The 24,726-nt window shown below is 34.6% G+C and overlaps 3 protein-coding genes and 1 long non-coding RNA gene across 7 annotated transcripts; 3 read left to right on the top strand and 1 right to left on the bottom strand.

The window, feature by feature from the left end:
- LOC109946813 lies at positions 2,886-3,337 on the top strand. Its single transcript, XR_002269893.1, has 2 exons — positions 2,886-2,995; positions 3,088-3,337. It is a non-coding gene; the product is annotated as an uncharacterized LOC109946813 (long non-coding RNA).
- On the top strand, positions 4,410-7,731 carry LOC18791946 (sodium transporter HKT1). 2 transcript variants are annotated; one of them, XM_020564808.1, is made up of 3 exons: positions 4,411-5,642; positions 6,649-6,876; positions 7,321-7,731. In XM_020564808.1, exons 1-3 carry the CDS (start codon positions 4,441-4,443, stop codon positions 7,517-7,519), a joined length of 1,629 nt encoding a protein of 542 aa, XP_020420397.1. In that variant the 5' UTR covers positions 4,411-4,440; the 3' UTR covers positions 7,520-7,731. The 2 variants fall into 2 exon arrangements, with proteins under 2 accessions (XP_020420763.1, XP_020420397.1); XM_020565174.1 differs by lacking the exon at positions 6,649-6,876 and having other exon boundaries at positions 4,410-5,642.
- LOC109946676 (probable LRR receptor-like serine/threonine-protein kinase At1g63430) lies at positions 8,179-11,365 on the bottom strand. 3 transcript variants are annotated; one of them, XR_002269765.1, is made up of 2 exons: positions 11,110-11,365; positions 8,179-8,376 (listed from the first exon to the last, which is right to left on the bottom strand). XR_002269765.1 is itself a non-coding variant. In XM_020555198.1 (2 exons), the coding sequence occupies exons 1-2, from the start codon at positions 11,312-11,314 to the stop codon at positions 8,268-8,270; spliced, it is 309 nt and encodes a 102-aa protein (XP_020410787.1). In that variant the 5' UTR covers positions 11,315-11,365; the 3' UTR covers positions 8,179-8,267. The 3 variants fall into 3 exon arrangements, 1 of the variants encoding a protein (XP_020410787.1); XR_002269766.1 differs by lacking the exon at positions 11,110-11,365 and adding an exon at positions 8,615-9,560 and having other exon boundaries at positions 8,179-8,371; XM_020555198.1 differs by having other exon boundaries at positions 8,179-8,371.
- Positions 12,511-23,315, top strand: LOC18791294 (sodium transporter HKT1). Its single transcript, XM_020555612.1, has 5 exons — positions 12,511-12,674; positions 20,449-20,867; positions 20,910-21,555; positions 22,640-22,870; positions 23,073-23,315. Exons 1-5 carry the CDS (start codon positions 12,511-12,513, stop codon positions 23,269-23,271), a joined length of 1,659 nt encoding a protein of 552 aa, XP_020411201.1. The 3' UTR covers positions 23,272-23,315.

Raw genomic sequence — 24,726 nt, 5'->3', positions numbered from 1 at the left:
TATTTGCTTTTTACATTGGCTTTGGTTTTACCGTTGCAACTGCTTCAATGGAGATGACATTTTCTGCCATGTATATTATTAAAAATCCAGTTCGCAATAGAATGGGAGATCAATCGTTGAATGATAGCTTGATTGTTTACATTGAGACAAATATTTTTGCTTGTATTGATAACGAAACTATAATGCAACATTTTCAAAAGATGAAAATTCGTCGTGGACAATTGTAACTTGAATTATTGGTTTTCTCATGAATTATGAATGAAAATACTATTATATTTTTTTAGTATTATTTTCTTCATAGAAAAATTTAAAAACTTTTACGCTGTGACCCTTTGGTCACAGAATTCTGAATCCGCCCCTGGTCATGACAAAGCCAAATGAATCTTCGGGATCTATAGAAACTGTACGGACCTATTAACCTCTCTCTGCTCCATATTGTCATTTGAATCTTGTCAATCTTTCAAGTGGTTTGCTGTATTCAAAGCCAAATACCAATAGAATTAAGTTTTCCAGCAAGAAAGACGATAATTGGTGCTAAGGAAGAATGACAAGGGCATATATAAAATTGCTAACCCTATTTGACTGATATAATATTATTATGGTTAATTATAATAAAGTACGTGCGACGTGATGAGACACTTTTTAAAGAGATCCCGTGAATCGGAATCGTACGTAATATAAAAAATATTCGTGGCTCTTTTAGATTATTAAAATAAAATGTATACGGATAATAGAAGAAAAATAAAAAGTGAGCTCGTTGGTAATTGCCGATTGGGGTTGGCAGTTCGCTTTAAAATAAGAAACAATGCCCCTGCCATTACAGTGTTGGTGCATTCTGCATGGCTTCGATTGCTTGGGTGCTCAAAGTGGAGGAGCCAACAAAAGGGCACTAACATATGTCCAATTGGACAACTTGCAAAATTGAAGCGACAGTCACCGTCAATTTTACATATGACCAAAAATCATGTAAATCCAATTAGAGTGGTTATTGACAAGCCTCCATCAATTTAATCCTTGTTTACATAATATGCAAAGGTCATTCATTTGTCATCACTATGCTCTCCTTAAGCTCAGGCTTTAGTTTTAGAGAGAGGGAAAAGAGAAGAGGGAAGAAGATAGTGGCCACATGAAGAGAAAAGGAAAGAAGACGGTGGTCAGGCGAAGAGAAAGAAAAGAAAGTTAGTATTAAGAACACATGGATAGAACTTGTCTTTAAAAACCGGCTTGTAAGGGAAGGATGCCCATGAGATCTTAAACCACTCTGGAATATGCTATTTTTTCAATATGGGAGCTTGAGTCCTAACATTCCACCATACTTCCATACCCAAGACATAACACCGATCACCTTAATTCAATCTATAGGTCGCCCCTTTCATGGAATTGGACCCAGTTTTGTGGTAAAACCATGCTCTGATACCAAATGTTAAGAACCCATGGGTAGAACTTACCCTTGAAAACCGACTTGTAAGGAAAAGGTGCCCATGAGCTCTTAAACCACCCTAGGATATGCTATTTTTTCAATGTTGGATCTTGAGTCCTAATAGTTAGGGCCCGTTCAGTTCAAGGTTTAGGAGGTTGGGAATGAGTTTCAAAAACTCATGTTATTTTTAAATATCACTTTTGACTCTTAAAATACCCTTCATATTAATAATAAAAAAATCAAGAGTATTGTTGGAAAACTAAACAACTTTTCATTCCTAATATTGCACTAACCAAATATGGGAATGAGAGAAATTGATATTTCCTAGTCTTATTTTCTAGTGTTCCCAAATATAAGAACTACAAGAAAATAGGCTTTAGTTGATGCTTTTTGCAAAACCATCACCTATTCTATGAAGCTTCGACGCTTTTTAAAAAGTGCCAACTACATACCAGGTTTTCATGACGTACAAGAAACGTCAACTATATATTACTTTCCTTGACATTTTATAAAAAACGTTAACTCTATATCACTTTTCCCTCACATCTTATAAAGACTGTACGTCAATTAAAACCCTTATATAGTTGACACTTTCTAAAACCCCCCCTCAGGAAAAGATAAAAAGAGAAAAAACAAAAGCTGACACTTTATAAACAAAATAGTCTCACACACACACAGAGGAGAAAAAGCTGGTAGGGTTTTAGATCCAAAATTCACTAACTATGTTAAGGTAGGGTTCTCTTTCAGATTTCACCCTGATGATGTCCTTGCTTTTTTTTTCTCATTATTGATACCTTAGAATGTATAATGCAATCCTTTTGTCTGATAAATGTACACATGAATGTTTGCAGGTTAGGAAATATGGAGGTTTTCGTAGAGAAGGTGCCGACATTCATGTAGATGTTGTTTTTCTGTAATCCTTTATATGCTTTAATAGGAGAAAATCTTGAAGATTGAATATATGAGATGGAGAAATAGAATAATCTCTTTTCACTTTTGCAATATCTAATTGTCTTTAGGTCACCAACAAACTCAAGTGTAAAAACTCAAATGGGTTTCATTGGTTTTGTGTATTTGGATCGTTTTTCTAATAGGATATTTTGGGCTTTGTTATAGGTTGCCATTAATTTTGGCTATTTCTATGAACCCTATAATTTCGTACAAGAAATTCAAAAACGAATGAAGATTTGACTAAATTTTCAAGAATTTATGTAAAGGATAGTGGGTTTGATACCAATATTAATCCTGTCACGGTTCTTGAATATTCATGTCAATGACTTTGCTTGAGAAATCTTGTACTTAATAATTTCTTTCTGTTTAGATGTTAGAAGAAGATATTTGCCTATATATATATATATATATATATATTCTTCCTTCTGGATGGTGCTTAGGACTTATAAGTTTTGGGAATTACTCATAACTGTATTTTCGCCTGGGTATGAATTTTTTTCCATTTCGCAGGAATTGTCCATCAAATTCATATAAATTTGAAGATAGCACAAGCATGTACCTTTAGACACTTTTGAAAGATACAAGGAGAAGCACATACGCGATTCTCATCCAACCAATTTCATTGTAGGTGATGACTTGCTAGTTATTAATTGTTGTAGGTTTTGATAACTCATTGATCCATATATGTTAATGTTTTGACAAATTGGTATGACTAGGGAGGCTCCAACCAAAGCACGACTTGGACTTGTAATGTTATGGGGAAAGTAAAGCTTCTAAGTGTCAAGTTATTTCTAAATCGACAACTACTTACGCGGTACTAGAGAGCTTAGTTCATTTTAGTACGTTTATTTTAAATGTATTCATATTGTAATTTCAATACTATTTAAGTATATAGTTGTTGTATTTTAAATTATTGTACATATAATTGTATTATTCTAGTGGATGTACAATTTCTATTTTGCTTTATATGTATTCTTTTAATGTTAAAGTCTTTCTTTACAGCTTTTGTTGTCAAGAAGCAGTATTTATATTTTTATATTTTTTATATTAGTGTTAAGTTTCTTTACGGCTAAAATTCATCAACAAAGAGCTTATCAATGTCAAGAAATATGTAAGTTGACAGTTAGATAGCGTCAAGGATGACCATAAGTTGACGGTTTCTGCAATCTCGTGAGAGTTTTCATCTGTCAGGGAAAACGTTTTCTTGGTAAGACAAAAAGCATCAAGTATGTGGGTACCTTTTTCTGACACTGGCATTCGTGATGCTTTTTTGGCCGTCAAGTAAATAGATTCTGGACACTTTTTAACTGTCACTAAATGCAGTTTTTCCTTGTAGTATGAGAATAAATATCCTTCATTCCCATCTTGTAGGGTGGGTTGATTCAATGTGGGGAGGAGTATGGTCTCTCTTTAAGCCTAATTAATAGGACAAAGATGCGAGGATCATAAAGTGGTGTTGAAATGACCACATCCCATGGGCAACTTTGTCCCCTTCATTTCCTTTCTCGTCATTAGAGCAAATAATCGATGAATATTTAAAGTACCTGGAGTTATTTCTCCCCTATGTAATATTAATATATATTTTTTATTTTTAAAAGAGCTTCATAAATACAAATCGATAATATGTAACCAAGTCCACTCGAGTTTTAAAAACTATTTTCCGATTTACTTAATTTCATTTTAAGATTGGGTAGTAGTTAGTGGGTGTTTATAAATAGGGTAATGCTAGGCTTTCCATATTTTTATACCACATTGTATACCACTTCTCTAATAGATGTAGAGCCCACCAATACAATGGGGCCCACCTCTGTGTGTATATAAATATATATATTGATCTTCAGTAGCTATGGCATATTGGCATGCACAATATGACTTTGAAATCAGCCCCACATCATATCATGTGAAAGTGCAACAAATCAAAGATAATGCGCACATTTTTAATTAGTTATCTTCAATTTGGCCATCCACAGGGAAGCATCACGCTTACTAGAACAGTTCCTGATGCTCCACTACATAAACCCCACACCACTGAGAATATGGCCAGGCCATTTCTCTCCAAGTAAAGAGAGATGAAGAACTTTGCTGTTCTTGGTCATAAACTAGAGATGCTTTCTAGCTATTCATGCAACAAACTGCCTTGCTTCTCCCAATCTTTTAAAGCTCAAATTCGATCAATTTTTCGTGTCTTGCTCTTTCATGCCAACCCTTTCTATGTCCAGCTTGTTTATTTTGTGATGCTCTCTCTGTTGGGTTATTTGGCTTTGATATTCACAAAGCCAAGAACTACTAGGCCCAAGGACGCTGATGTGTTCTTCACATCTGTGTCTGCCACAACAGTCTCAAGCATGTCAGTAGTGGAAATGGAGGTCTTTTCAAACACCCATCTAATTATTTTGACCATTTTGATGTTATTGGGTGGGGAGGTTTTCACTTCCATGCTTGGACTTCTATTTACAAAGTCCAAAATTATTCCCAAGTTTCATGATCATCAAACAGACAGCAGAATTGATGTAGTCAATACCAAAAACCATTTCCCAGACTCTAATGCTGATCAAATTGAGTTGGGTTTGGCTACTCATTCACATTTAGAGAATGAGAAACCGCAAATTATTAATCACATAGATGGTATGAACAACATCAACAACAAGTATAATTCTATTAGGTTTTTGGGTTATGTAGTTTTGGGCTATCTTTTAGTGGTTCATATAGGTGGCTCTATTTTAGTTTCCTTGTACTTCACCCTTGTCCCAAGTGCAAGACATGTACTCGAAAAAAAAGGCATTGAAATCCCAACATTTGCTGTTTTCACCACAGTTTCCACCTTTTCAAATTGCGGTTTTGTCCCCACAAACGAAAATATGATAGTTTTCAAGAACAACTCAGGTCTTTTGCTTCTTCTCCTTCCTCAACTCCTTCTTGGCAACACTTTATATCCAGCATGCCTAAGATTTCTGATCTGGGTTTTGGAGAAAATTACCAAGAGGGTGGAATTTAGTTACATGTTGAAGAATTATAAAGACATGGGCTACAGCCATATGCTATCTAGTCTTCGTTCTTTTCTTCTGGCCATTACTGTCTTGGGCTTCATAGTAGTTCAGGTTACACTATTTTGTGCCATGGAGTGGAAATCTGAAGCCATGGATGGTCTGACTGCCTATCAGAAATTTGTGGCCTCAATCTTTCAGACCATGAATTCGAGACATGCCGGTGAATCCGTTATTGATCTCTCTGTTATCTCTCCTGCAATCTTAGTGCTCTTTGTGGTGATGATGTGAGTCTTTGTCTCTGTCTCCGTCTCTTAAATCTACTAGCTTTCATTAAATTCTTTATCAAATTTTGTTAATCAAGTGAGGTTATTTTCTCAATAATTTTTTCTCGATATTATCAAATTTGGACTATTAACGAAATTTCCACAATATGCTAAGATTGATGAAAGAAAAAAAGATAGTGACACAATCACAAATAATTTAGTGAGTAAATTTGATGACCGTAGCATTACTGCTTATGATCATTTGTATCAATATACCTTTCTGGTGCCTTGTGATTTCATTTCATCTTCTCTTCTCTCCGGCCGTATATCATTTTCGTATTTGCTCTCATCAATTCCTATAACTAAATCCATCTTTGTCACTGCGCAAACCTATTTCTGCCCAGAAAATTGGACTACTTTTGAATATAAGTGTATGCACTTTCCTTGCTAGAATCTCTTCTCTTATATATATTTCTAGAATAAATTAGAAAGAATTTCTCTCTTATTCTCATTACCAGAGAGTCCATGACTTCATGATCAAACATCCTAAATCTTTGACTTGTTTGCACTGTACCCAATCTTTATTATACTGAGTGGCTATATTCTTGCCAAAAGAAAGCATGCATGACTTTCACTGTATGAAAGTGTCTCTTTGATGAGATTTTGCATTTGTTATTTGACCCCACTCTTTTGGTGTTCATGCCAGTTGGGGTTCCTTATTCTTGTAAGTATAAAAGGAATAAAGTCAATCAAATATGGAGCTGATGCCCTTATATACAACAATTTAGGGAATTGGCCGAACCTGATCCATATACCCTTATTTCCAACTTTAAGTATATATTACAAGTGCTTGTAGCTGAAGTGGTTAAGAGGATTAAGGTTCTAGGTTCGATTCCCCTCTCCTCCAATATCAATTGTATAAAAAAAAATTAAGCACATATTTTCGGGAAGAAGTATATATTAAAAAAGAATAAATAAATTGCATATTGTGGTTGTGAATTTTAGTAACTTCTTTAATACAATTCAGGTATCTTCCACCATATACTACATTTCTTCCAACAACTAGCGATTGCGAAGACTCTGCCTCAGCAAAGGGCATTCCAAACCCAAGAAAGACTTTGGTGGAGTCTCTAATATTTTCACAACTGTCTTATTTAGCAATGTTTATCATTCTCATTTGCATCACAGAGAGGGAAAAGATGAAGGAAGACCCCCTCAACTTTAGTGTTCTTAACGTCATTATAGAAGTAATTAGGTAAGTATATACGTAATTACATGCTTTATTAATTGTGTTCAACTTACTATATTTAGTTCTCTGCCTTCAGCAAGTACACTAGTGTTTTCACCTAGGGGCCTTAGAAACTCACAGACGGCCCTGGCGGTAGGAAACACTAACGCTCCGTTTGGATGAAGTGATTCTAATCTAAGGATTTAGATGACATTACAAGGTTAAGTTGTAAGATTACACACTGCTACAATCCATGCCAAAATTTTGAAAGCAAATGAAGAAAACAAAGGATTTCAACTGACTCATTGCATATATAGTCATCTCAAATCTATTACAAATGTACTAGTCTGATGTTTTCTAGCTTTATATCAAGTTTAATTAGCCTTATTTTCAAATACAAATCGTTTCTTTCAAATACCGCTGTCCAAATGGAGCCCAATGTAATTAGCAAAAACTGCGTTTGATTTGTAGTGCATATGGGAATGTTGGGTTCTCAACTGGCTACAGCTGCAAGCGTCGACTGAAACATGAAGGTGATTGCAAAGACGCATGGGCTGGATTTTCCGGAAGGTGGAGTACCCAAGGAAAGTTTATACTCATTACTGTCATGTTCTTTGGGAGGCTAAAGAGTTTCAGTACTAAACATGGCAAAGCTTGGAAGCTATCTTGATTCTTAATTAACTGATCGTTTAGGTTTATTTCATACATAACATCTTGTACATACGTCTGCAAGCGAGTTGCATGTAGTTGTTAGATTCCTGCAAATTAGCATATCAATGGTGTGTTTGAAATAGATGTAATGAGAGCTCTTCCCAATAACATGTAATGTACAATAAAGTGTTTGGAGACAAGTACGATCTTCTTGGGCTTCTTTAAGAGCTACTGTCATTAATGTTGTGGTATTAAACTAATTGGGCTGATTGGGCTTTACTATCTAAAAGTGGATATATACTTTTGACTTAAAAAACAACCTACATCAAATATGTTCTTTCTTATACAAGCTATTTTGGACAACAGAAGCTTGAACATATGACCTCGGGTTAAGGATAAGTGCTTTTTACTACCTCACTTACAAATCCCGCAATATATCAAATATGAAGTTTATAAACGATCTTAAGTCCTCTCGTTATCTTAGCTCTAGGTCAAAACGATTAGTAGTCATTGGGTAAGTTCACATTTTTTTTCGTTTTAGATGCATGTTTTTTGACTTTTTTGACTTTTTTTTATTATGTCGATTGTACCTTTTGAAATAAATAAGGAAAAAACCATTTCCTACATTGAGATAACATGCTCGAATCAGAAAAAACCATGAGGTACACAAGAATATCATACCAAATACTTCATGGGTGAAGTTCCCGTTAAGTTCCTACGAATAACGGTACAACTCATTTACTCTAAAAATAAATGGTTCCTTTATTTTAGTGAGATCCCTTATCATCATCACTCAAGTATTCGAAAGCTAGTACAAATAGCGGTCCTTCATCTCGTCCATCTTCAACTAAGTATGTTGTTTCAAAAGTGCCTGCACTAAAGACGAAGGTAAACGACCCATAAGATTGAAAAAAAGATAAATCACATAAACCAAATTTGTCACTGTGACTGACTGATTATGATTATAACCAATGAACAAAATCATGCATGCATGTTCCTCTTATATAGCAAAAGAAAGAAAGTTCATGTTTCCTTAAAAAAAAAATATTAATTATGTTCTGTAATATCTGCATGCATTTCAAAAATACTATGTGAGAGAGATAGTAGTAATTACCATTTATCTAGTATGAGGTATCTTTTGTCTGATGATTTCTGCCTTCACGTACAGCCAATCTATGAAACAAGTCCAGAAATTGAAGTATGTATATCTGCATGACCTGTTGAATAGAAGAGTGCCAAAAACTCCCCAAAATCCAATAGCAAACCCAAGCCCCAAGCTGATGTAAAATCCTTACGTTATGAGCCCATCTTTATCGTCTTGATTCACCAACACAGTTTGTCCTAGACCTTTTTCCTCCTCAGTGCATGTCCTTAGAAGTGGCAGTCCACAAAGTAGAGGATTTCCACCATAAGAAGATGGACCAAAGCTTTGGAGCTGAGTGCCTATTGGAATTTTTCCAGACAAGTCGTTTTCTGACAAGTCCAAGTAACCAATACGATCTATCCAAGATAGGCTTTTTGGAATTCTGCCATTAATCTAGTTTCTTGATAAATCAAGGGAATCTAACTCCTGCAACATTCCAATCCTTGGAGGTATTTGAACTGTTAATTGGTTTCTTGACAGGTTTAAAGAAACCAAACCAACAAGATCAGTGACTTCACTAGGAATCTCTCCAATCAACTTATTGCTTGAGAGATCAATACTCTTTACAAGTCCCAGAGTACTTTTGTATTTAGACCTTACCCCTTTCCATGTTAAAGATGCTTCATTATCATAAGGCCAAGAAATTAATACTTTATCCAACTGATATGTATAGTAATGTTGGATAGTTAGACTTGAATTTCCTTTTTGAGTCAAAGCACTCAAATTGTTGAGACATTTGGGTATAGTTCCAGAGATGTTGTTCATCGATAAATCCAAAATTTGAATGTGTGTCAGATGGCATAATTGGGGCGGGATGCTGCTATAGAACTGATTACCTCGAAGGATTAAGATACCCAAATTTGGAAGACTAGCCCCTAACCATTCAGGTATTGAGCATGATAAGTTATTTTCCCCAAGATCAAAAAGTGTCAACTTTGTACAATTCTTCAATTGTGAAGACAACTCTCCCACAAATCTGTTGTTACTTAGTCATAGTGTCTCGATACTAAACAAGTACCCCATTGTGGTGGGAATTTTTCCAAATAAAGAGCTATTGCTCAAATCAAGAAAGACTAATTTTTTAAAATGAATCCAACAATCCGGAAGTTCTCCAGATACATAATTGCTTGAGAGATCAAGGAAGGTTAAATTACTATCCTCGGTTGCACACAAAATAGAAGCTGCCCCTGAAAAGTTATTATGGGAGAGATCTAGAGCTAAAACTTTTGATAGAATTGAAGGGATTAGACCCTCCAATTGGTTCCAACTCAAATTTAGGTGCGATGCAAACTCCAATCTAATATTTCCCACTGGTCCTCTCATTTGATTGTGAGAGATATCCATAACCATTAATTTTTGTGACAAATCCCAAAACCAACTTGGAATGGTATCAGAAATTCCAGCATCAGAAATATCAAGCAATGTATAATTTTTTTGAGTTTGAAGCCATTTTGGGAAAGACGACGGCCACATCTTACAAGACTTCAACTTTATGTCTCGCAATTGGAAGGGAGGAATCCAATTAAAACTGAAGTTTAAAAGTAGTGAGTTAGATGATAAATCCAAATAAGTTAATTTGGAGAGTTTTGAAAAATGACTTTCTGAAATCACTCCTTCCAAAGAATTCCGACCAAAATAAATAGCCTCCAGCTTGGACATTTGTCCAATACTTTCAGGTATTCTTCCACTTAAGTTATTGCCCCTGAGAGACAAGTCTTTCAATGATAAGAAGTTCGTAAGATCAGGCAGTGAACCCGAAATGTTATTGTAAGAGATATCCAAACGCTCCAATGTCATTTGAGCGCATTTGGACAATGTTTCAACAAAGTCTGAAAGTTGTCCACTAAGACTATTACTCCAAAGGTCCAACTCTCGCAGCCTACATAACTTGGCGAAGGAATTCGGGATCCCTCCTTTAAGTCTGCTATCGGGGAGAGTAAGATATGCAAGAGAGCTCATGTTTCCGAAATAATCAGGAATTGAGGAACCATTGAAATTGTTCCCAGATAGATCAAGATCAACAAGGTTGGTATGCGTATGAGTACCAGACAACCATTGGAAGATTGAAGATTTAAGATTGTTGTAGGAGAGATCGACATGAACAAGAGATTTAGAAGAGTTCATAACAGAAACAGAGGATATAATTGGAGAAGGAAGATTACACCCCTGTAATATCAAGTTTCTTAATTTAGGAAGCATATTAACTGCTTCCAGCCAACCAACAACACCGGTGAGATTAGTATAACTGAGGTCGAAGTATTTTAGACAAGAAAGATTAGAGAGCCAATTGAGGTTGTTTGCATGATTAATAGTGTCCTAAATCGAGATATTCCAAGTGTGTAAGATTTTCAAGTTGATATGGCCAGATCCAATGAAATCTGGAATTTGGCTACGACTGAAATTATTGAAACTAAGGTTCAGATACTCCAAATCCTGCAACTCAACGAGTTTAGGACTAATCGTACCTTGCAAAGATTGGTCTCCAAGATCAAGCTTAACAACATGGCCAGTGTGGTTGCTGCAGTAGACTCCGTCCCATTGGCAACAGTCTTTGTTTTGCACTTGTCTTCCCCATGAAAGGAGGCGATTGTCGTCATCCACGAGGCCTTGTTTGAATGCAAGGAGGGCTTGCATTTCCCTCTCACTGCATCCAATGGAAGGATTGTTCATGTGCAGTAAAAGCACCACAAGAAAAGCATAGAAGACTTTGAAGCAGTATATTTGCTTCTCATGATCAATGTTAGTTAGAGTCATGATTAAGACGCAGAAGCACAACTATTTAAGAAAAAGATATCTGGTTGCTTGTCTGATATCTCAAGATACAAGCATTAATTATTTATAGTGGTTACCATTACCATAGCCTAAACTCATGAATGACAAAGTGGGATATTCTTTAATTCTTTAATGCACCAAAAATGGGTGTCTTTACCAAACTTACTTTCCGCCAAGAGCAACATTTTCTAATTTACCCAAGCATGGCCAAAACCACGTTTTTCAGAACTGAAATGCGTTTCCAGTGTGAACCCCTGAATTTGAGATAAAAAGTTCCTTTAATGGAGTGGAGATGATCATATTGCCTCTCTTACAATAAAAGCTCAGTGATTATAATAATAAGGGCATCTACAAGCAAAAAGAACGCATGGTAGACTAACTAATGGGCAAGTGATACTGTTCCAGGGGAAGAAGGATAGATTTTAAGTTGAATTATTCTTCTAAGCAAATTAAAATAAGTTCTGGCGTGGTGCTTCTGAAAAACTTGTCTTTGTTGATTGCAAGTTTGATATTGACGTTTCGCAGGCCACTACTTGGTCAACCTCAGCAGCTGCATGCACTTTTCTCAATCCAATTTCTTATTTTCTGTTTGGACGGAAGCCATGGCACTAGATTTTTTATGTTGTTTGTTGGATGATCTCAAGGGCGAGATGTTGCACTGTCTGCTGAAAACTTTTTTTATTTTTTTTACTTTTTTAACATTTCATGGCATTTAATAATAGAAAGAAAAAAAAATTGTTAATTTATTTTGTAGAAATCCTCTTGTTTTTTTGGGCTCGAGCACCCAATTTTACCTAAAAAAGGTCTTCGCTTTGCTATTCCAGAGAAGACTAGGTTGCCAGAAGTTAAGGACATATCTAAACATAGAAATAATCATCATCTTTTTCTGGATAGTTTTCCGTTGGGAGCTTCTAAAAATGGACATATAGAGGGGCTATTTTTAGGCAGAGAGAAGCAGGACAGACAAACATGGCAATGGTTATATAGAGGCATGCATTTCCATAGTTGAAAAGGATTTTTAGAAACAAAATCCCTACATAGAAGGGCTTGGGTTCTTCCTTGAGGTCCTTCTATGTGACAGAGGCCACCCCAATATGGCCAATGCAAGAATATCTGACATCATGGGCCTCAAGGGTGGTGTTATTCCTCTAGGCTTTGCTGCCTTGGTTATGTTTTCTTGCGTGGCCGATGATTTGTCCGGCGAATATCTTTGGGGGAGGGTGTCCGTCGAAGCCTTGCCGAGAATGACACTGCTCAGGTGAGTAGTAAAACTCATATAATACATCTATTCTGAGTTTTACCTGTTTCTGCCATGCCGTCTAGAATATTAATTATTTGGTTTTGGTGTGGTGAGAAATGTCATAAGTTGATTCCCTTAATTTTTTTAGATCGCAACTTTGTTTTTTCAAAGATTAAAAATTAGCTACAACTTGCTTGATTAAAATATGATGCCAAAGTTACAAATTTAAAAGCATGCGTGCTCAAATATTCTATAAAATATGTCTGATGTTCTTAACACTATCTTAGTATATTTAGATTTTATTGGGTCCAGGCGTAGTCTTTCTCAGGCCGACCCAAAAAAGATCTAGGCCCAACAAATCATTTTTACATCCTATACCCAACAAAGAAAGATTTTAGACGTTGCACATGTGAAGCAAACATATGGAAGAGGGAGGAGCCAACGGGATAAGAGGTTTCAGGTTCCAACCCTCATGACATCTTAGTTGTGTATGTGTGAGAAATTCTCCATTTGCTATAGTTTAGACTATTACTTGTACTGAAAAAAAAAAAAAAGGAAAAGAAAAAGGAAAATGAAAAAACGATTCTACAACTTGACACATAAACTGCAGTTTGCAGCAAATAGTTCGTACAGAAGCAAGTTGTAACTTGGCAACTAGGAACTATCCAAGATAAACAAGTCAACTAGTAAAGTTTTCTATCACTTTCCCCTTTCTTTTCTTGCAAAAGCAGGGGAGTGTTCACACCCATAAGAAATGGATCCCCCAACTACTCACAAACATCTTGCAAAATTGAAGCGACAGTCGCCGTCAATTTTACACATGACCAAAGTCATGTAAATCCAATTAGAGTGGTTATTGACAAGCCTCCATCAATTTAATCCTTGTTTACATATTTATGCAAAGGTCATTCACAATTACATGACTTTAAGAGCTAAAAATTTGCAAATGGATGTAATGAGAGCTCTTCCCAATTACATGTAATGTACAATAGAGTGTTGGGAGACAAGGTCGATCTTCTTGGGCTTCTTTAAGAGCTACTATCATTAATGTCGTGGTACTAAACTAATTGGGCTTTACTATCCAAATGTGGATATATACTTTTGACTAAGAAAACAACCTACATCAAATATGTTCTTTTTTATTTTATTTTTTATACAAGCTATTTTTGGAGGCAAGAAGCTTGAACATATGACTTCGGGTGTAAGGATAAGTGCTCTTAATTACCTTACCTACAAACCCCGCAATATATCAAATATGAAGTTTATAAACGATCTTAGGTCCAAAACGATTAGCTGTCATTGGGTAAGTCACATTTTTTATTTTCAGATGCATGTTCTTTGACTTTTATCCTTTGAAGTAAATAAAGAAAACACATTAAAAATCTAAATTTAATATATTATTTTTTCGTAATTAAATTTCTGAATTAAAATTTTGAATTCTTTCTTTAAGAATATTTATCTAATATATTGATAAAATACAATATAATCATAATAAAAGCAAAGACCCACAAATTATAAAGCATGGGGACTTGAATGCGATGGTTGATTTTGATGGCAATGACATGTGGCTCTACTAGATAATGTAGTGCCAAACCGACAAGGCAATGAAGTTACATGATGCTAGAAGCCAAGATTATCAATAGCCTCGCCTCTCGTTATCTTAAATCTAGTAGCCGACCACCCATGATACGAGGATGAAGTGATAAAGTAATGTTATGGATATATATATATATATATGGTAGATGTTATGAGCTGTTCTCACATTTAAAGGGTAGGATTAATCCATGTTCGGAATTCGGCTTGTCTTGATTACAAAGTGTTTCTAACAGATTTCGAACCTCTGCCATTGAGGCACCAGACTATATTCTTTGCAACACATACTAGTTATATTTTCTTTATTTTACCTTATATAATAAATGATGATCTCTTTTAGCATATTAATTAATCAAAGGCATTTTATGAGATTTTTGAAAATGAAATCGATCATTTTAAGAGCTAAATCATCAACTTCAACCAAACCACCATTCTAATAGGTACACTTGTCATATTATGTGTGTTATGAAATAGATCGATCATTGTTAAATTTTATTCAACATTATTATTGTTTCTAACCTAACTATCCAAGTCCAATACATGTTCGAAAACATTTTGTTACTCTTAGTATTGAGCAACCCTGCATTTAGATTGTTGTGGATTTTTTCTAATGTGGAGTTATGTCTATACACATCCATGACTTGAATTGATACATACAACCCCTACAATCTCCACATTTGCGATATCTAAGTCAAGCTAGCCATCCATTACGCGATATCTAAGTCAAGCTAGCCATCCATTACACTTTCAAGCATTATATGTGTGACATGATCCTTTATAAATATGAAAATTAATCTACGTAAACAATAATGCTAGAAACACCAACTTATCATACCAACTTTTAAATACAATCGATGAGGCAATTTCTTAATAGTGGACACGGCTTGTACGCGGAGGGGTATCTAAATATTCAACTGTATATGTTGTCACCTTGGTCATCCATCATCAATCAGACTTTTTAGAATAAACAATGGCAATCATTTAATTGTCTCTACATGGACTTGACAAACGACAGTCCAGTAAATAACAAAACTCACCAACTTTCTAAGACCTTTTCTACTTTAATTCCAATTCAAATATATTCCGTATGTCATGTGGGCAACTATTCTTATGTTCGAATTTTCTATGGCAATTTAGATGTATATTCATGTGATGTGGTTGTACAATTATGCGCATTACTTCCTACACTTTTCCACACTCAATATGTATGCACACATTGTGCCATATGTTGCCAATTATAGTTTCTTAATTTCCTAGTTATTATTCCTAGATCCAACACAAATTCGTTGTCTGTTATATAATCGGCATATACGTTTATTTCATATTTACTAATCCGTAATCAGATGAGAATGAATTGAATTGAAGATGATTTGAATTGAGGAGAGTTAGAATCCGGATTCCTATGAAGTTGTTTACTAAACTATATGAAATTGGGGTAGGAGTGATACTGATTCCTTATAAGCTATTTACTAAATTACCATGAATCGGAATTGAAATCCAATTTGATTACTAAAATGCTCTTGTTATGGGGTTAAAATAGATGACAAATTTGGAATTTTAAAAATTGTGTGAGGATATAATGGGTAAAATAGATAGACTCTAGATGGGTTAGTTATCCAGGAATTAGAATACCACCTTCCACCTAAGAGTTCAATTCCTCCAAAATCAGAAGTTGAATTCCTGATTTTGTGTAGACCCCACTTACATTTTTATTCCTCTATGTGAAGTAAACATAGGAGTACTTCATGTAGGAATTCAACTCCTTATTTTGATTTCAATTACGGATTAGTACACATGCCATTACAGCATATAAAACTCCAAGTTAAAATTCCAAATCGAAATGATATAATATAACATATATAATTATGAACGTTTTCACTCATTTGCGAAATAATTTCGAGTTTTATGTTTTACGTTTCACATAATCGATTAATTTGTGTATTGAATTACAAATCTAGAGACACTGTGGATATCATATAAAAAAACCAAATAACTTTCAAGAAGGAAGATATCTCAGAGTGAGGTTGGTCATTCACGCATGCTCTACATACGCCATTCAATAAAAATACTTGGAAAGTGCTTCTTATAAAACCGCTTTAAGTAGAATTGCTTATTATCAAAAGTACTTCTTATAGAAGCATTCTTAAACGGCTTGAAAATTCCAATATATAATTTCTTATAATTTTCAATTAAAAAAATATTATTAAGGGACATGGTGATCGAACTAGGAGTGGGAATAATACCATTTTATATATTAATTACTACCGCAGTCTTCAATTATTAGTTAATGGATAGGATAATTTCTTATCCATTGAATTTTCCCTTACTTTCGCCACATGTACAAACATGATGCTCACTAAAAAGAGTCTTAGCTTCAAATCCCAAACCCAAAAAAAGAAAATGATTTGCAATATTAAAACATTCCAGGTTTTTCGATAACAAAATAAAAATCTTGCATACTAGCTAGGAAGTTTCAGATATGAAGTTGAAAATAACTAATTATTGCTGTTGAGTTGTATATATATATAGTCCCCTTCTATTGAGGGATTCCTCAAATAAAATTATTTGAGGGACGCCCTTTAGGGTACCCTACAATTTTTTTCCCAATGATCCAAACCATCTATTTTTTAGGTCTTCATTCATAGATCATCCTAACAAAAAATTAGACAAATCGGAAACCGTTTCGACATCCAATTGTATCTTACAAAATCAATGAACACGGTACTTCAAGAAAATGCTAAAATTTCAATAACTTAATTGAGTGGTCAAATGATATCGGATTCAAGTGATTTTTTGTAGGGATGATCTTTGAATGAGTATCTACAAAATAGACGGTTTGGATTAGTGAAATACAATCCGGAGTGGGGCCTACAAGGGGTGTCCCTCAAATAAGCTTATTTGAGGGATCCCTCAATGGAAGCTCTCTGTATATATATATATATATGTCATCAGATTAATCTGAATGAAACTGCAGAAATAAATTATTCCAATCATCAATTATTTCAATCATTGCTCTAATATATATATGGAATTTATCTAGCTAGGTCTCACCTTTTTTTTGATACAAGCAGTAGGAAAGGTAGAAATCAAATTTAGTATTTTAATCAAGTTTAAAGGTAAATACTTTTAATCAATTGAACTACAAGTATCCCTTGTATTGAATCTCACTACATGGAAGATATGATATACAATAAGATCAGTTAACATATTCCAAAAATTTACGGGCGAAAATTTGTATTAAATGACTCATGTTGTATTAAAAAGAAAAAATAAAACTAAAATTCTCATAGAGAGATCCCGAACCTCTATATTTAAACGTTGTATATTTACCCGCATTTCGAGACATCTAAATCATTCTAATAATCTAATGATTCAAGATACGACAATTTAATTTTTAACTTTTGACACCTATCCATTTAATTAATTACAATTTAACACTGTTAAGTCTAAATTAGACTACAAACTACAAACTTGCATAAACTTAGACTGCATAAATGTGGCTGAAACCATTGCCACCAAATTGAGAGAGAGACGTTGAAAAACTTGCTAGAAAATCAAAACATATAGTTGGTCAAATTATAGTACTACCGTGGTACTATAATTGTTTGTTTATGATCAAAACATATAGTTGGTCAAAATTATAGTACTCCCCTCTTCTTTTCCTCTCTTCCTCTCTTCCTCTCTTCCTCCTTTCACCTCTTCCCCTATTTTCAGAGACAAAAGATTTTCCCTATTTGTCTTAGTTTTTTTTTTATGATTTTCATCCAACCATTATAAGCGGTTGTGACTCAGCGTCGGATCTTCACCTGCATTTCGGCGTCGGATCTCCACCACCATCTTTTTTACAATTTCTTTATGTTTGGAATAAGTTGCAAAGACTCTTTGGGTTCTCTGTGTAGTTTTCACCTCTCCTTTTGTGAGAGTTTTTCATCTCTCATTTGTGAGAGCTTTTCATCTCTCCTTGGTGAGAGTTTTATTTGTATTGTTATGGCTTGGTTTTTTCAAGCTTTATCATTTTTTTTATTATTCTAAGTTTGCAATTTATTTGGGATGCCTATGCCAAAATTTCTTCGATCATGCCTGATTGTTAGTGGAGACATACCAGATTTTCTTAATTTTGATATTAGACCGCTCCGTTATTGTAATGGCCATTTTGTAGCTAGTTTGTATTGGCTCTTTGTGGCTAATGACTTTTTTAACTGAATTATGCAATCACATAGAATTTATTAAATAAAAAAAAAAGAACTCGGGGCACATGATGATGACATTGCATCATTTAAGAACACAAGGGACCCAGTGACCAACTAATAACGGAGCTGATTTGTATAAACTCACATATTATATGTGTATATATATGTTTTATTTTGATAATGGACTTACGTTGTATTTGTGGCATGGTTTAGATAGTTCAATGATGTACCTTATAATAATGTACCTATCCAGATAATTCAATTGTGTGCCTATAATTTACAATAAATTTTATGCTATTTGGATGTGTATACGATTGAATCAAAGTTAGATCAATGGAGTTCCTGAGTTACTTTGACTAAAGAGTTTGTTGAGGGTTCTAGATTCGAGCCCGAGAAAAACCATGAGTATACACTGTGATAATAAGTTCGCTTTTGATATTTCACACAATCTAGTGCAACATGGCCGTACAAGAAACAGTAAAGTCAACCCACATTTCATCAAGGAAAAGTTCAATATGAAGGATAAGGGTTCGACTCCATTGTTATCACAAATTATATAAAAGTTCAATATTTCAAACTGACCGGTTCAGTTTAGGTGAACTTGCGGTTTGAGAAAAGCCAAACTGTGAATTGAACAATAGATTCCAATTCAATCCGGTTCACAACTTAATTTTTAAAAAATAAAATAAAGAAAATCGGACCAAATCAATTCAACTAGTCCGGTTTGATAGGTTTCTCGGTAGAGATGCCTAGCCCTACGTGTGCCACATAGTCGTGGCACAACAGAGTATATTTCAAGAGATGAGAGGGTCAAGTTTCGGGGGTTTTCAAACTTGGTTTACTTGCTTTAGTGATTTGGCTTTTAGAGGTGTGATGCTACATGAAATGATTATGTGCTCTGGAGGCTCAAGCGGGATGTTGGATGCTCAAGCGTTGCGTTTAGTTTTTCGCACGTCGTATGCATATAGTATATGCTCTTGTACGGTTAAGATAGACAAGTTGTGTGTGTGTGAGAGAAGGGGGGGGGGAGAGAGAGAGATATCCCTAACAACTACGTGATTTGGTAATAAAAAACTATCTTCTATGAATATGGCAATAAAATTTGTAAACATGTCTCATCAAAATTCATGTTGTGATGTACTATATATGAATATGCATGTTTTATGCAATGGACCAAGTCGTACAATTGGATGATGCACCGTTACATTAATATTTGATCAAATGAAAGAACCTGCGATATTAAAAAAAATTAAAAATTACTCCACGTGAACCTCTATTATTTCCTCAATCATTCAGTTTTATATTTGTAAGTTTTGGATATAGTAATACCCTATAGCACCCCCTCAATTGCATGCATATTGTTAGACGTGTATGGGAGTGAGGCTAAAAGTGCTTTCTGACAATTAAAAGCATTTATAATAGCGTTTGACAGAAAAGTTTAGAAGCACTTAATGGAGAAGCACTTCTAAATACTTTTCTAGGAAGCACTTGGGTTTTTTTGTATGAAAATTCAAAAAATTTATAATAAAAGTGCTTATGCGCAGAAGTACTTTCTAAAGAAACAATCTCAAACCAACCCGTAATGTTCACACACATATAGCATATTCTTTTTATTTTGTTTCTCATCCACGTGTCTTAAAATTCTACAAAGAAATCAATCATCATTTGACATATAATGGCTCAAGTATTCGTTGTTTGCGAGGAAATATTCACTGCTTTCGAGGAAATTTTGAATTCAAGTTAGTGTTCAATTTTAAATAAATAAGAAAAAAGACGAGAAAAAACTCCATCAAGAACGTTTCCTTCATATATAAAACCCCACCCTATACGCACAACCATATGCCGCACGAACGTTTCCTTCAAATCAATTACTAAGCAAAGATGAACAACTTAGTTTGTTTTGGCAAGAAATTGCAACATCTTTGTAGTTGTTCATTTCTCAAACTAGCCTGTCTTAGCAAACCCATGGGTTTTCTACTTGTATGTTATTATCGGTTCGTCCTCCGTAGGGCAAAGCCATTTTGGATCGAGCTAGTCTATTTTGTCACCCTCTCCTTTCTTGGTTTTTGGGTTCTCAAGGCTTTGAAGCCAAGAACCGATCCTTCTTTTCGGCCTAGGAATTTAGATTTGTTTTTCACCTCTGTCTCTGCCTCAACTGTTTCTAGCATGTCCACTGTTGAAATGGAGGTTTTCTCCAATGCCCAGCTCATCATTTTAACCATTTTGATGTTCATAGGTGGGGAGGTCTTTACCTCCATGGTTGGACTTCAGCTGTGGAAGCTCAAGCTCATGCTGCTAACAAAAGAAAAAGTTGCTTCAGCCAGCAGTGATATTAGTCCTTCATCAACACCCACAAATAATATTGTTTTTGATCATGTTGAATTGGGCTCATTGGCATCCAAGCCTGAATTCCAAGACTTAAATTTGGGTGTGGAGGTTTATGATCAGGACCAAATTGATAAACCATTAGATGGTGAATCTTTGAAGTTTAATTCAATCAAGTTTTTGGGTTGCGTGGTTGTAGGTTATCTTTTAGTGATTCATGGTCTTGGGGTGCTAATGGTTTCACTTTATCTAGCAGTTATTTCAAGTGCAAGAAACATACTAAAAAACAAGGAGCTAAACATGCACACATTCTCTTTCTTCACCACAGTTTCAACCTTCTCAAGCTGTGGCTTTGTTCCAACCAATGAAAACATGATGGTCTTCAGCAAAAACACAGGCCTCCTCCTCATTCTCATTCCTCAAGTCCTTTTGGGCAACACATTGCTTCCCTCATGCTTGAGATTTTCGATTTGGGTTTTGGGGAAAATTTTCAAAAAGAAAGAACACTTATGTAATTACCTTTTGAAGAACACAAGGAAACTTGGGTTCCTCCACTTGCTTCCAAGTCTCCATTCTTCACTTTTGGTTGTCACAGTTCTCGGGTTCATCATGGTACAGTTGGTAGCATTTTTGTCCTTGGAGTGGAGTTCAGACAGCTTAAGTGGCCTGAATTCTTACCAGAAAATCATTGGCGCTTTGTTTCAAAGTGTGAATTCAAGACATACCGGTGAAACTATTGTCGACCTCTCGATCATTTCTCCGGCCATCTTGGTATTGTTCGTCGTGATGATGTTAGTTTCTTTCTCTTTCCATCCATCCATCCATGCATCTATCTATTTATTATCTATACATACATACAAGTGTGAAAAATCTTCTTGTTTGACAAACATGTTTGCTGTCCAATTGCCAATCATAATAATTATTAGTTAAATAGAATCACGTTTACATCTATAGTCCTATGATTATTATAATTAATCATAATTTTTATAATATAACATATTAGACTGTCATAAAAATTATTTTTATTACTTTGTGACATACTAATTATCGCATGATCATCATCATGTGATTCACCAAATTTCAGTTTTTAGTACATGGAACTTAATGATTTTTAGCCTCCAAAAAAAAAAAAAAAACTTCATTAATATAAAATTGATCCACACAGAAGTAGATGAACAGAAAATTAATCCCAATATGTAAGAGTGTTAAACTAGTTAGTAAACAAGAAAATGTTGGACTAGTTAGCTCTTTTTCAACACATTGTGGATGACAAGGGCAAAAAAACAATGAATGAAAAAAAAAACTAGTCTTCATAGCCAAGTTGCCAAAAGAGGCAAAGAAAATGAAATATTAAATAAGCATATGCTAGCAGGTGAAGATCCTCACTTAGAGGCACCAACTCAGCCTAGGCCTAGGGGAAAGGGACCCACATGCATTTCTACTAGAATTATAGAAGAAGATGATGAGTTTTGGTTTAGGTTTTGTTGGTTCCTTAGTTTGCCACTAACTAAAGACATCACATGCTTCTTTCAATCTCTATCTCTCTCTCTCTCTCTCTCTCTCTCTCTCTCTCTCTCTCTCTCTCTCTCTTAAATATTTGAATCTCATCTCATCAATGACACAACTAACAGACACATCCCAACTCAGTTTTTATTGGAACTAGATGGATCCCCTGTTGAATTAAGGTCCCCTACACGTAGCCTTGAAACTTTGAAACCATGCCAAGTAGTTAGGACAGTCCCTTGCACCCGAGTTCAAATCCCCACTCCTTTTAAATTAGAGTAATTTAGAATATATATATATATATATATATTATTAATCATGAGCTTTCTTTTTTTTTCCTTTATCTGATAATGATTCTTGTTTTAATCGAAGGTACCTTCCTCCTTACACTTCGTTCCTTCCCATAAAAGATGATGATCAAAATCCTCTACAACCTCAGGAAAGGAGGAAAACGAGAAGGGGAAAGGTTGTGGAGAATCTCATATTCTCACAGCTCTCGTATCTGGCCATCTTTATCGTCCTAGTATGCATAACTGAGAGGAAACAGATGAAGGAAGATCCCCTCAATTTCAATGTGTTGAATATCGTGATTGAAGTCATCAGGTAAATCAGACATATGAAACCCGATAAATCTTCAGTAACCCTTCTTGAGTATTTCTTTGAAAAGAAGGGCTCCACCAATACTGCTTACAACTGAGATTTTGTTACTTGTGTTATTTGGTTTAATTTTCTTTTAAAATATTGCAATGCATTTTGCCCTTTGCAATTTCGCTAATTTATTACCATTATATTTTGTTTCCCGCAGCGCTTATGGAAATGTAGGGTTTACTACTGGCTATAGTTGTAAACGACAGATCCATCCTAATGGCGATTGCCAGGACAAATGGTATGGATTTTCAGGAAGATGGAGTGATCAGGGTAAATTAGTTCTCATAGCAGTTATGTTTTTCGGAAGACTTAAAAAATTCAATATGGATGGAGGTAGAGCATGGAAGCTTCTGTAACTGAAATGCTTTTGGACACGAGCGATAGTTTTAAACTACTCTAAACTACTATAATCTTTTGAGAGAGTTTCAAACTTGGGTGTAAGAAGGTGGACACATTGAACAACTGACATTTCTATGTTGTCGAGTACATAAAAAAAAAAATGGAAAAGTTGATATAGATCTAAATTTTCATTGATAAGTTGGGTTTAATCTTCGAATTTGGCGACTTTGATACAAGTTCTTTGACTTTTGTGCCATATAGGAATACATTCCTTTTTAAATATTTTATGATGTAATCTTTTATTTTTATTTTTAAAAATCATTTTTTGTTCCAATGTTGCCCCTTAAGCTTTGAATCGGCTAGCAACCTTCTCTCTAACTTTCTATTTTTGACTTTCTCCCTTCTCCTCATGCCATGTGTCACTTTCTTAGTACTAAAACAATGTCATTAATGCAAAGCTTTTATTTTCCAAGATTACTATTATTAAATATATTGACCTTCATATTACCTTCAATTTATCTAAATTTTTTTACAAATTAGAAAAATAAAAATAGAAATTAATAAAATAATATTTTGTTTTACCCACCAGCCCCAGCCATATGCCCCATCTCCATCTCTCAAAATAACCACCCACCACTACGTAACATCTTCCTCTCCCGCCCCTTGTGGCTGGGTTGTTTTTGTAATGTTTTCATATTCCCCTCGAGACTATGATTTTCCCTCTCATGGCTTTGTACATGTAACTATTTTTATCAAAAGTACCAAGGGAAATTAGATTCTTAAGCAAACTTGAAACATATATTACCATCCTCAATGTCCTAACAATGCCATAATGCATCTTTAGCTTAATCGTACATGTGCCCTCGACTTTACAAACTGAGTCGTCCATTATCACCAAGGTCTAAAATATCGATGATATCGGAAATATCGGTAGTCCAAAAATATGGAAATTTCGATGGAAATATCGAGATATTATCGATATCGATAAAAATTGAATAAAAACCACGGAAATTGTAAGAAAAACTTGGAAATTTTTATTGAAACGTTGGAGAATGTCAATTTAGTCAATTATCTATGAGTTTATCACAAAAAATTAGAAGGAAATGCATTGCATGATGGATTTAACTAATTTAAGTTGATTATACAGCAAGCGGGCAAACACTATGAGTGTAAAAAATATGTAATAATTAATGAAAAAAGATTAAATACACCGTAATCATTCATATATAATAATTTACTATAATATTTTACACTTTATACATTGCATGGTAAGATACATGAATGACTTAGTACCACATAGAGTTCATACGAGGTTCAAATTTTTCACTATCTTCATCATTTCTATGTGTAGAGTAAGTGTATTGTGAAGAGTAGTCATCAAATAATAAATCCCCAAAATAGTTTTGCATGTAATTGTTAACATACCACCCATATAAATATAAATATTTTAGCATATTATCACAAAAACATAA

The sequence above is a fragment of the Prunus persica genome, chromosome G1, assembly GCF_000346465.2.
Source record: "Prunus persica cultivar Lovell chromosome G1, Prunus_persica_NCBIv2, whole genome shotgun sequence".
Taxonomy (NCBI): Eukaryota; Viridiplantae; Streptophyta; class Magnoliopsida; order Rosales; family Rosaceae; genus Prunus; species Prunus persica.
This window is presented reverse-complemented; position numbering and strand designations above follow the sequence as displayed.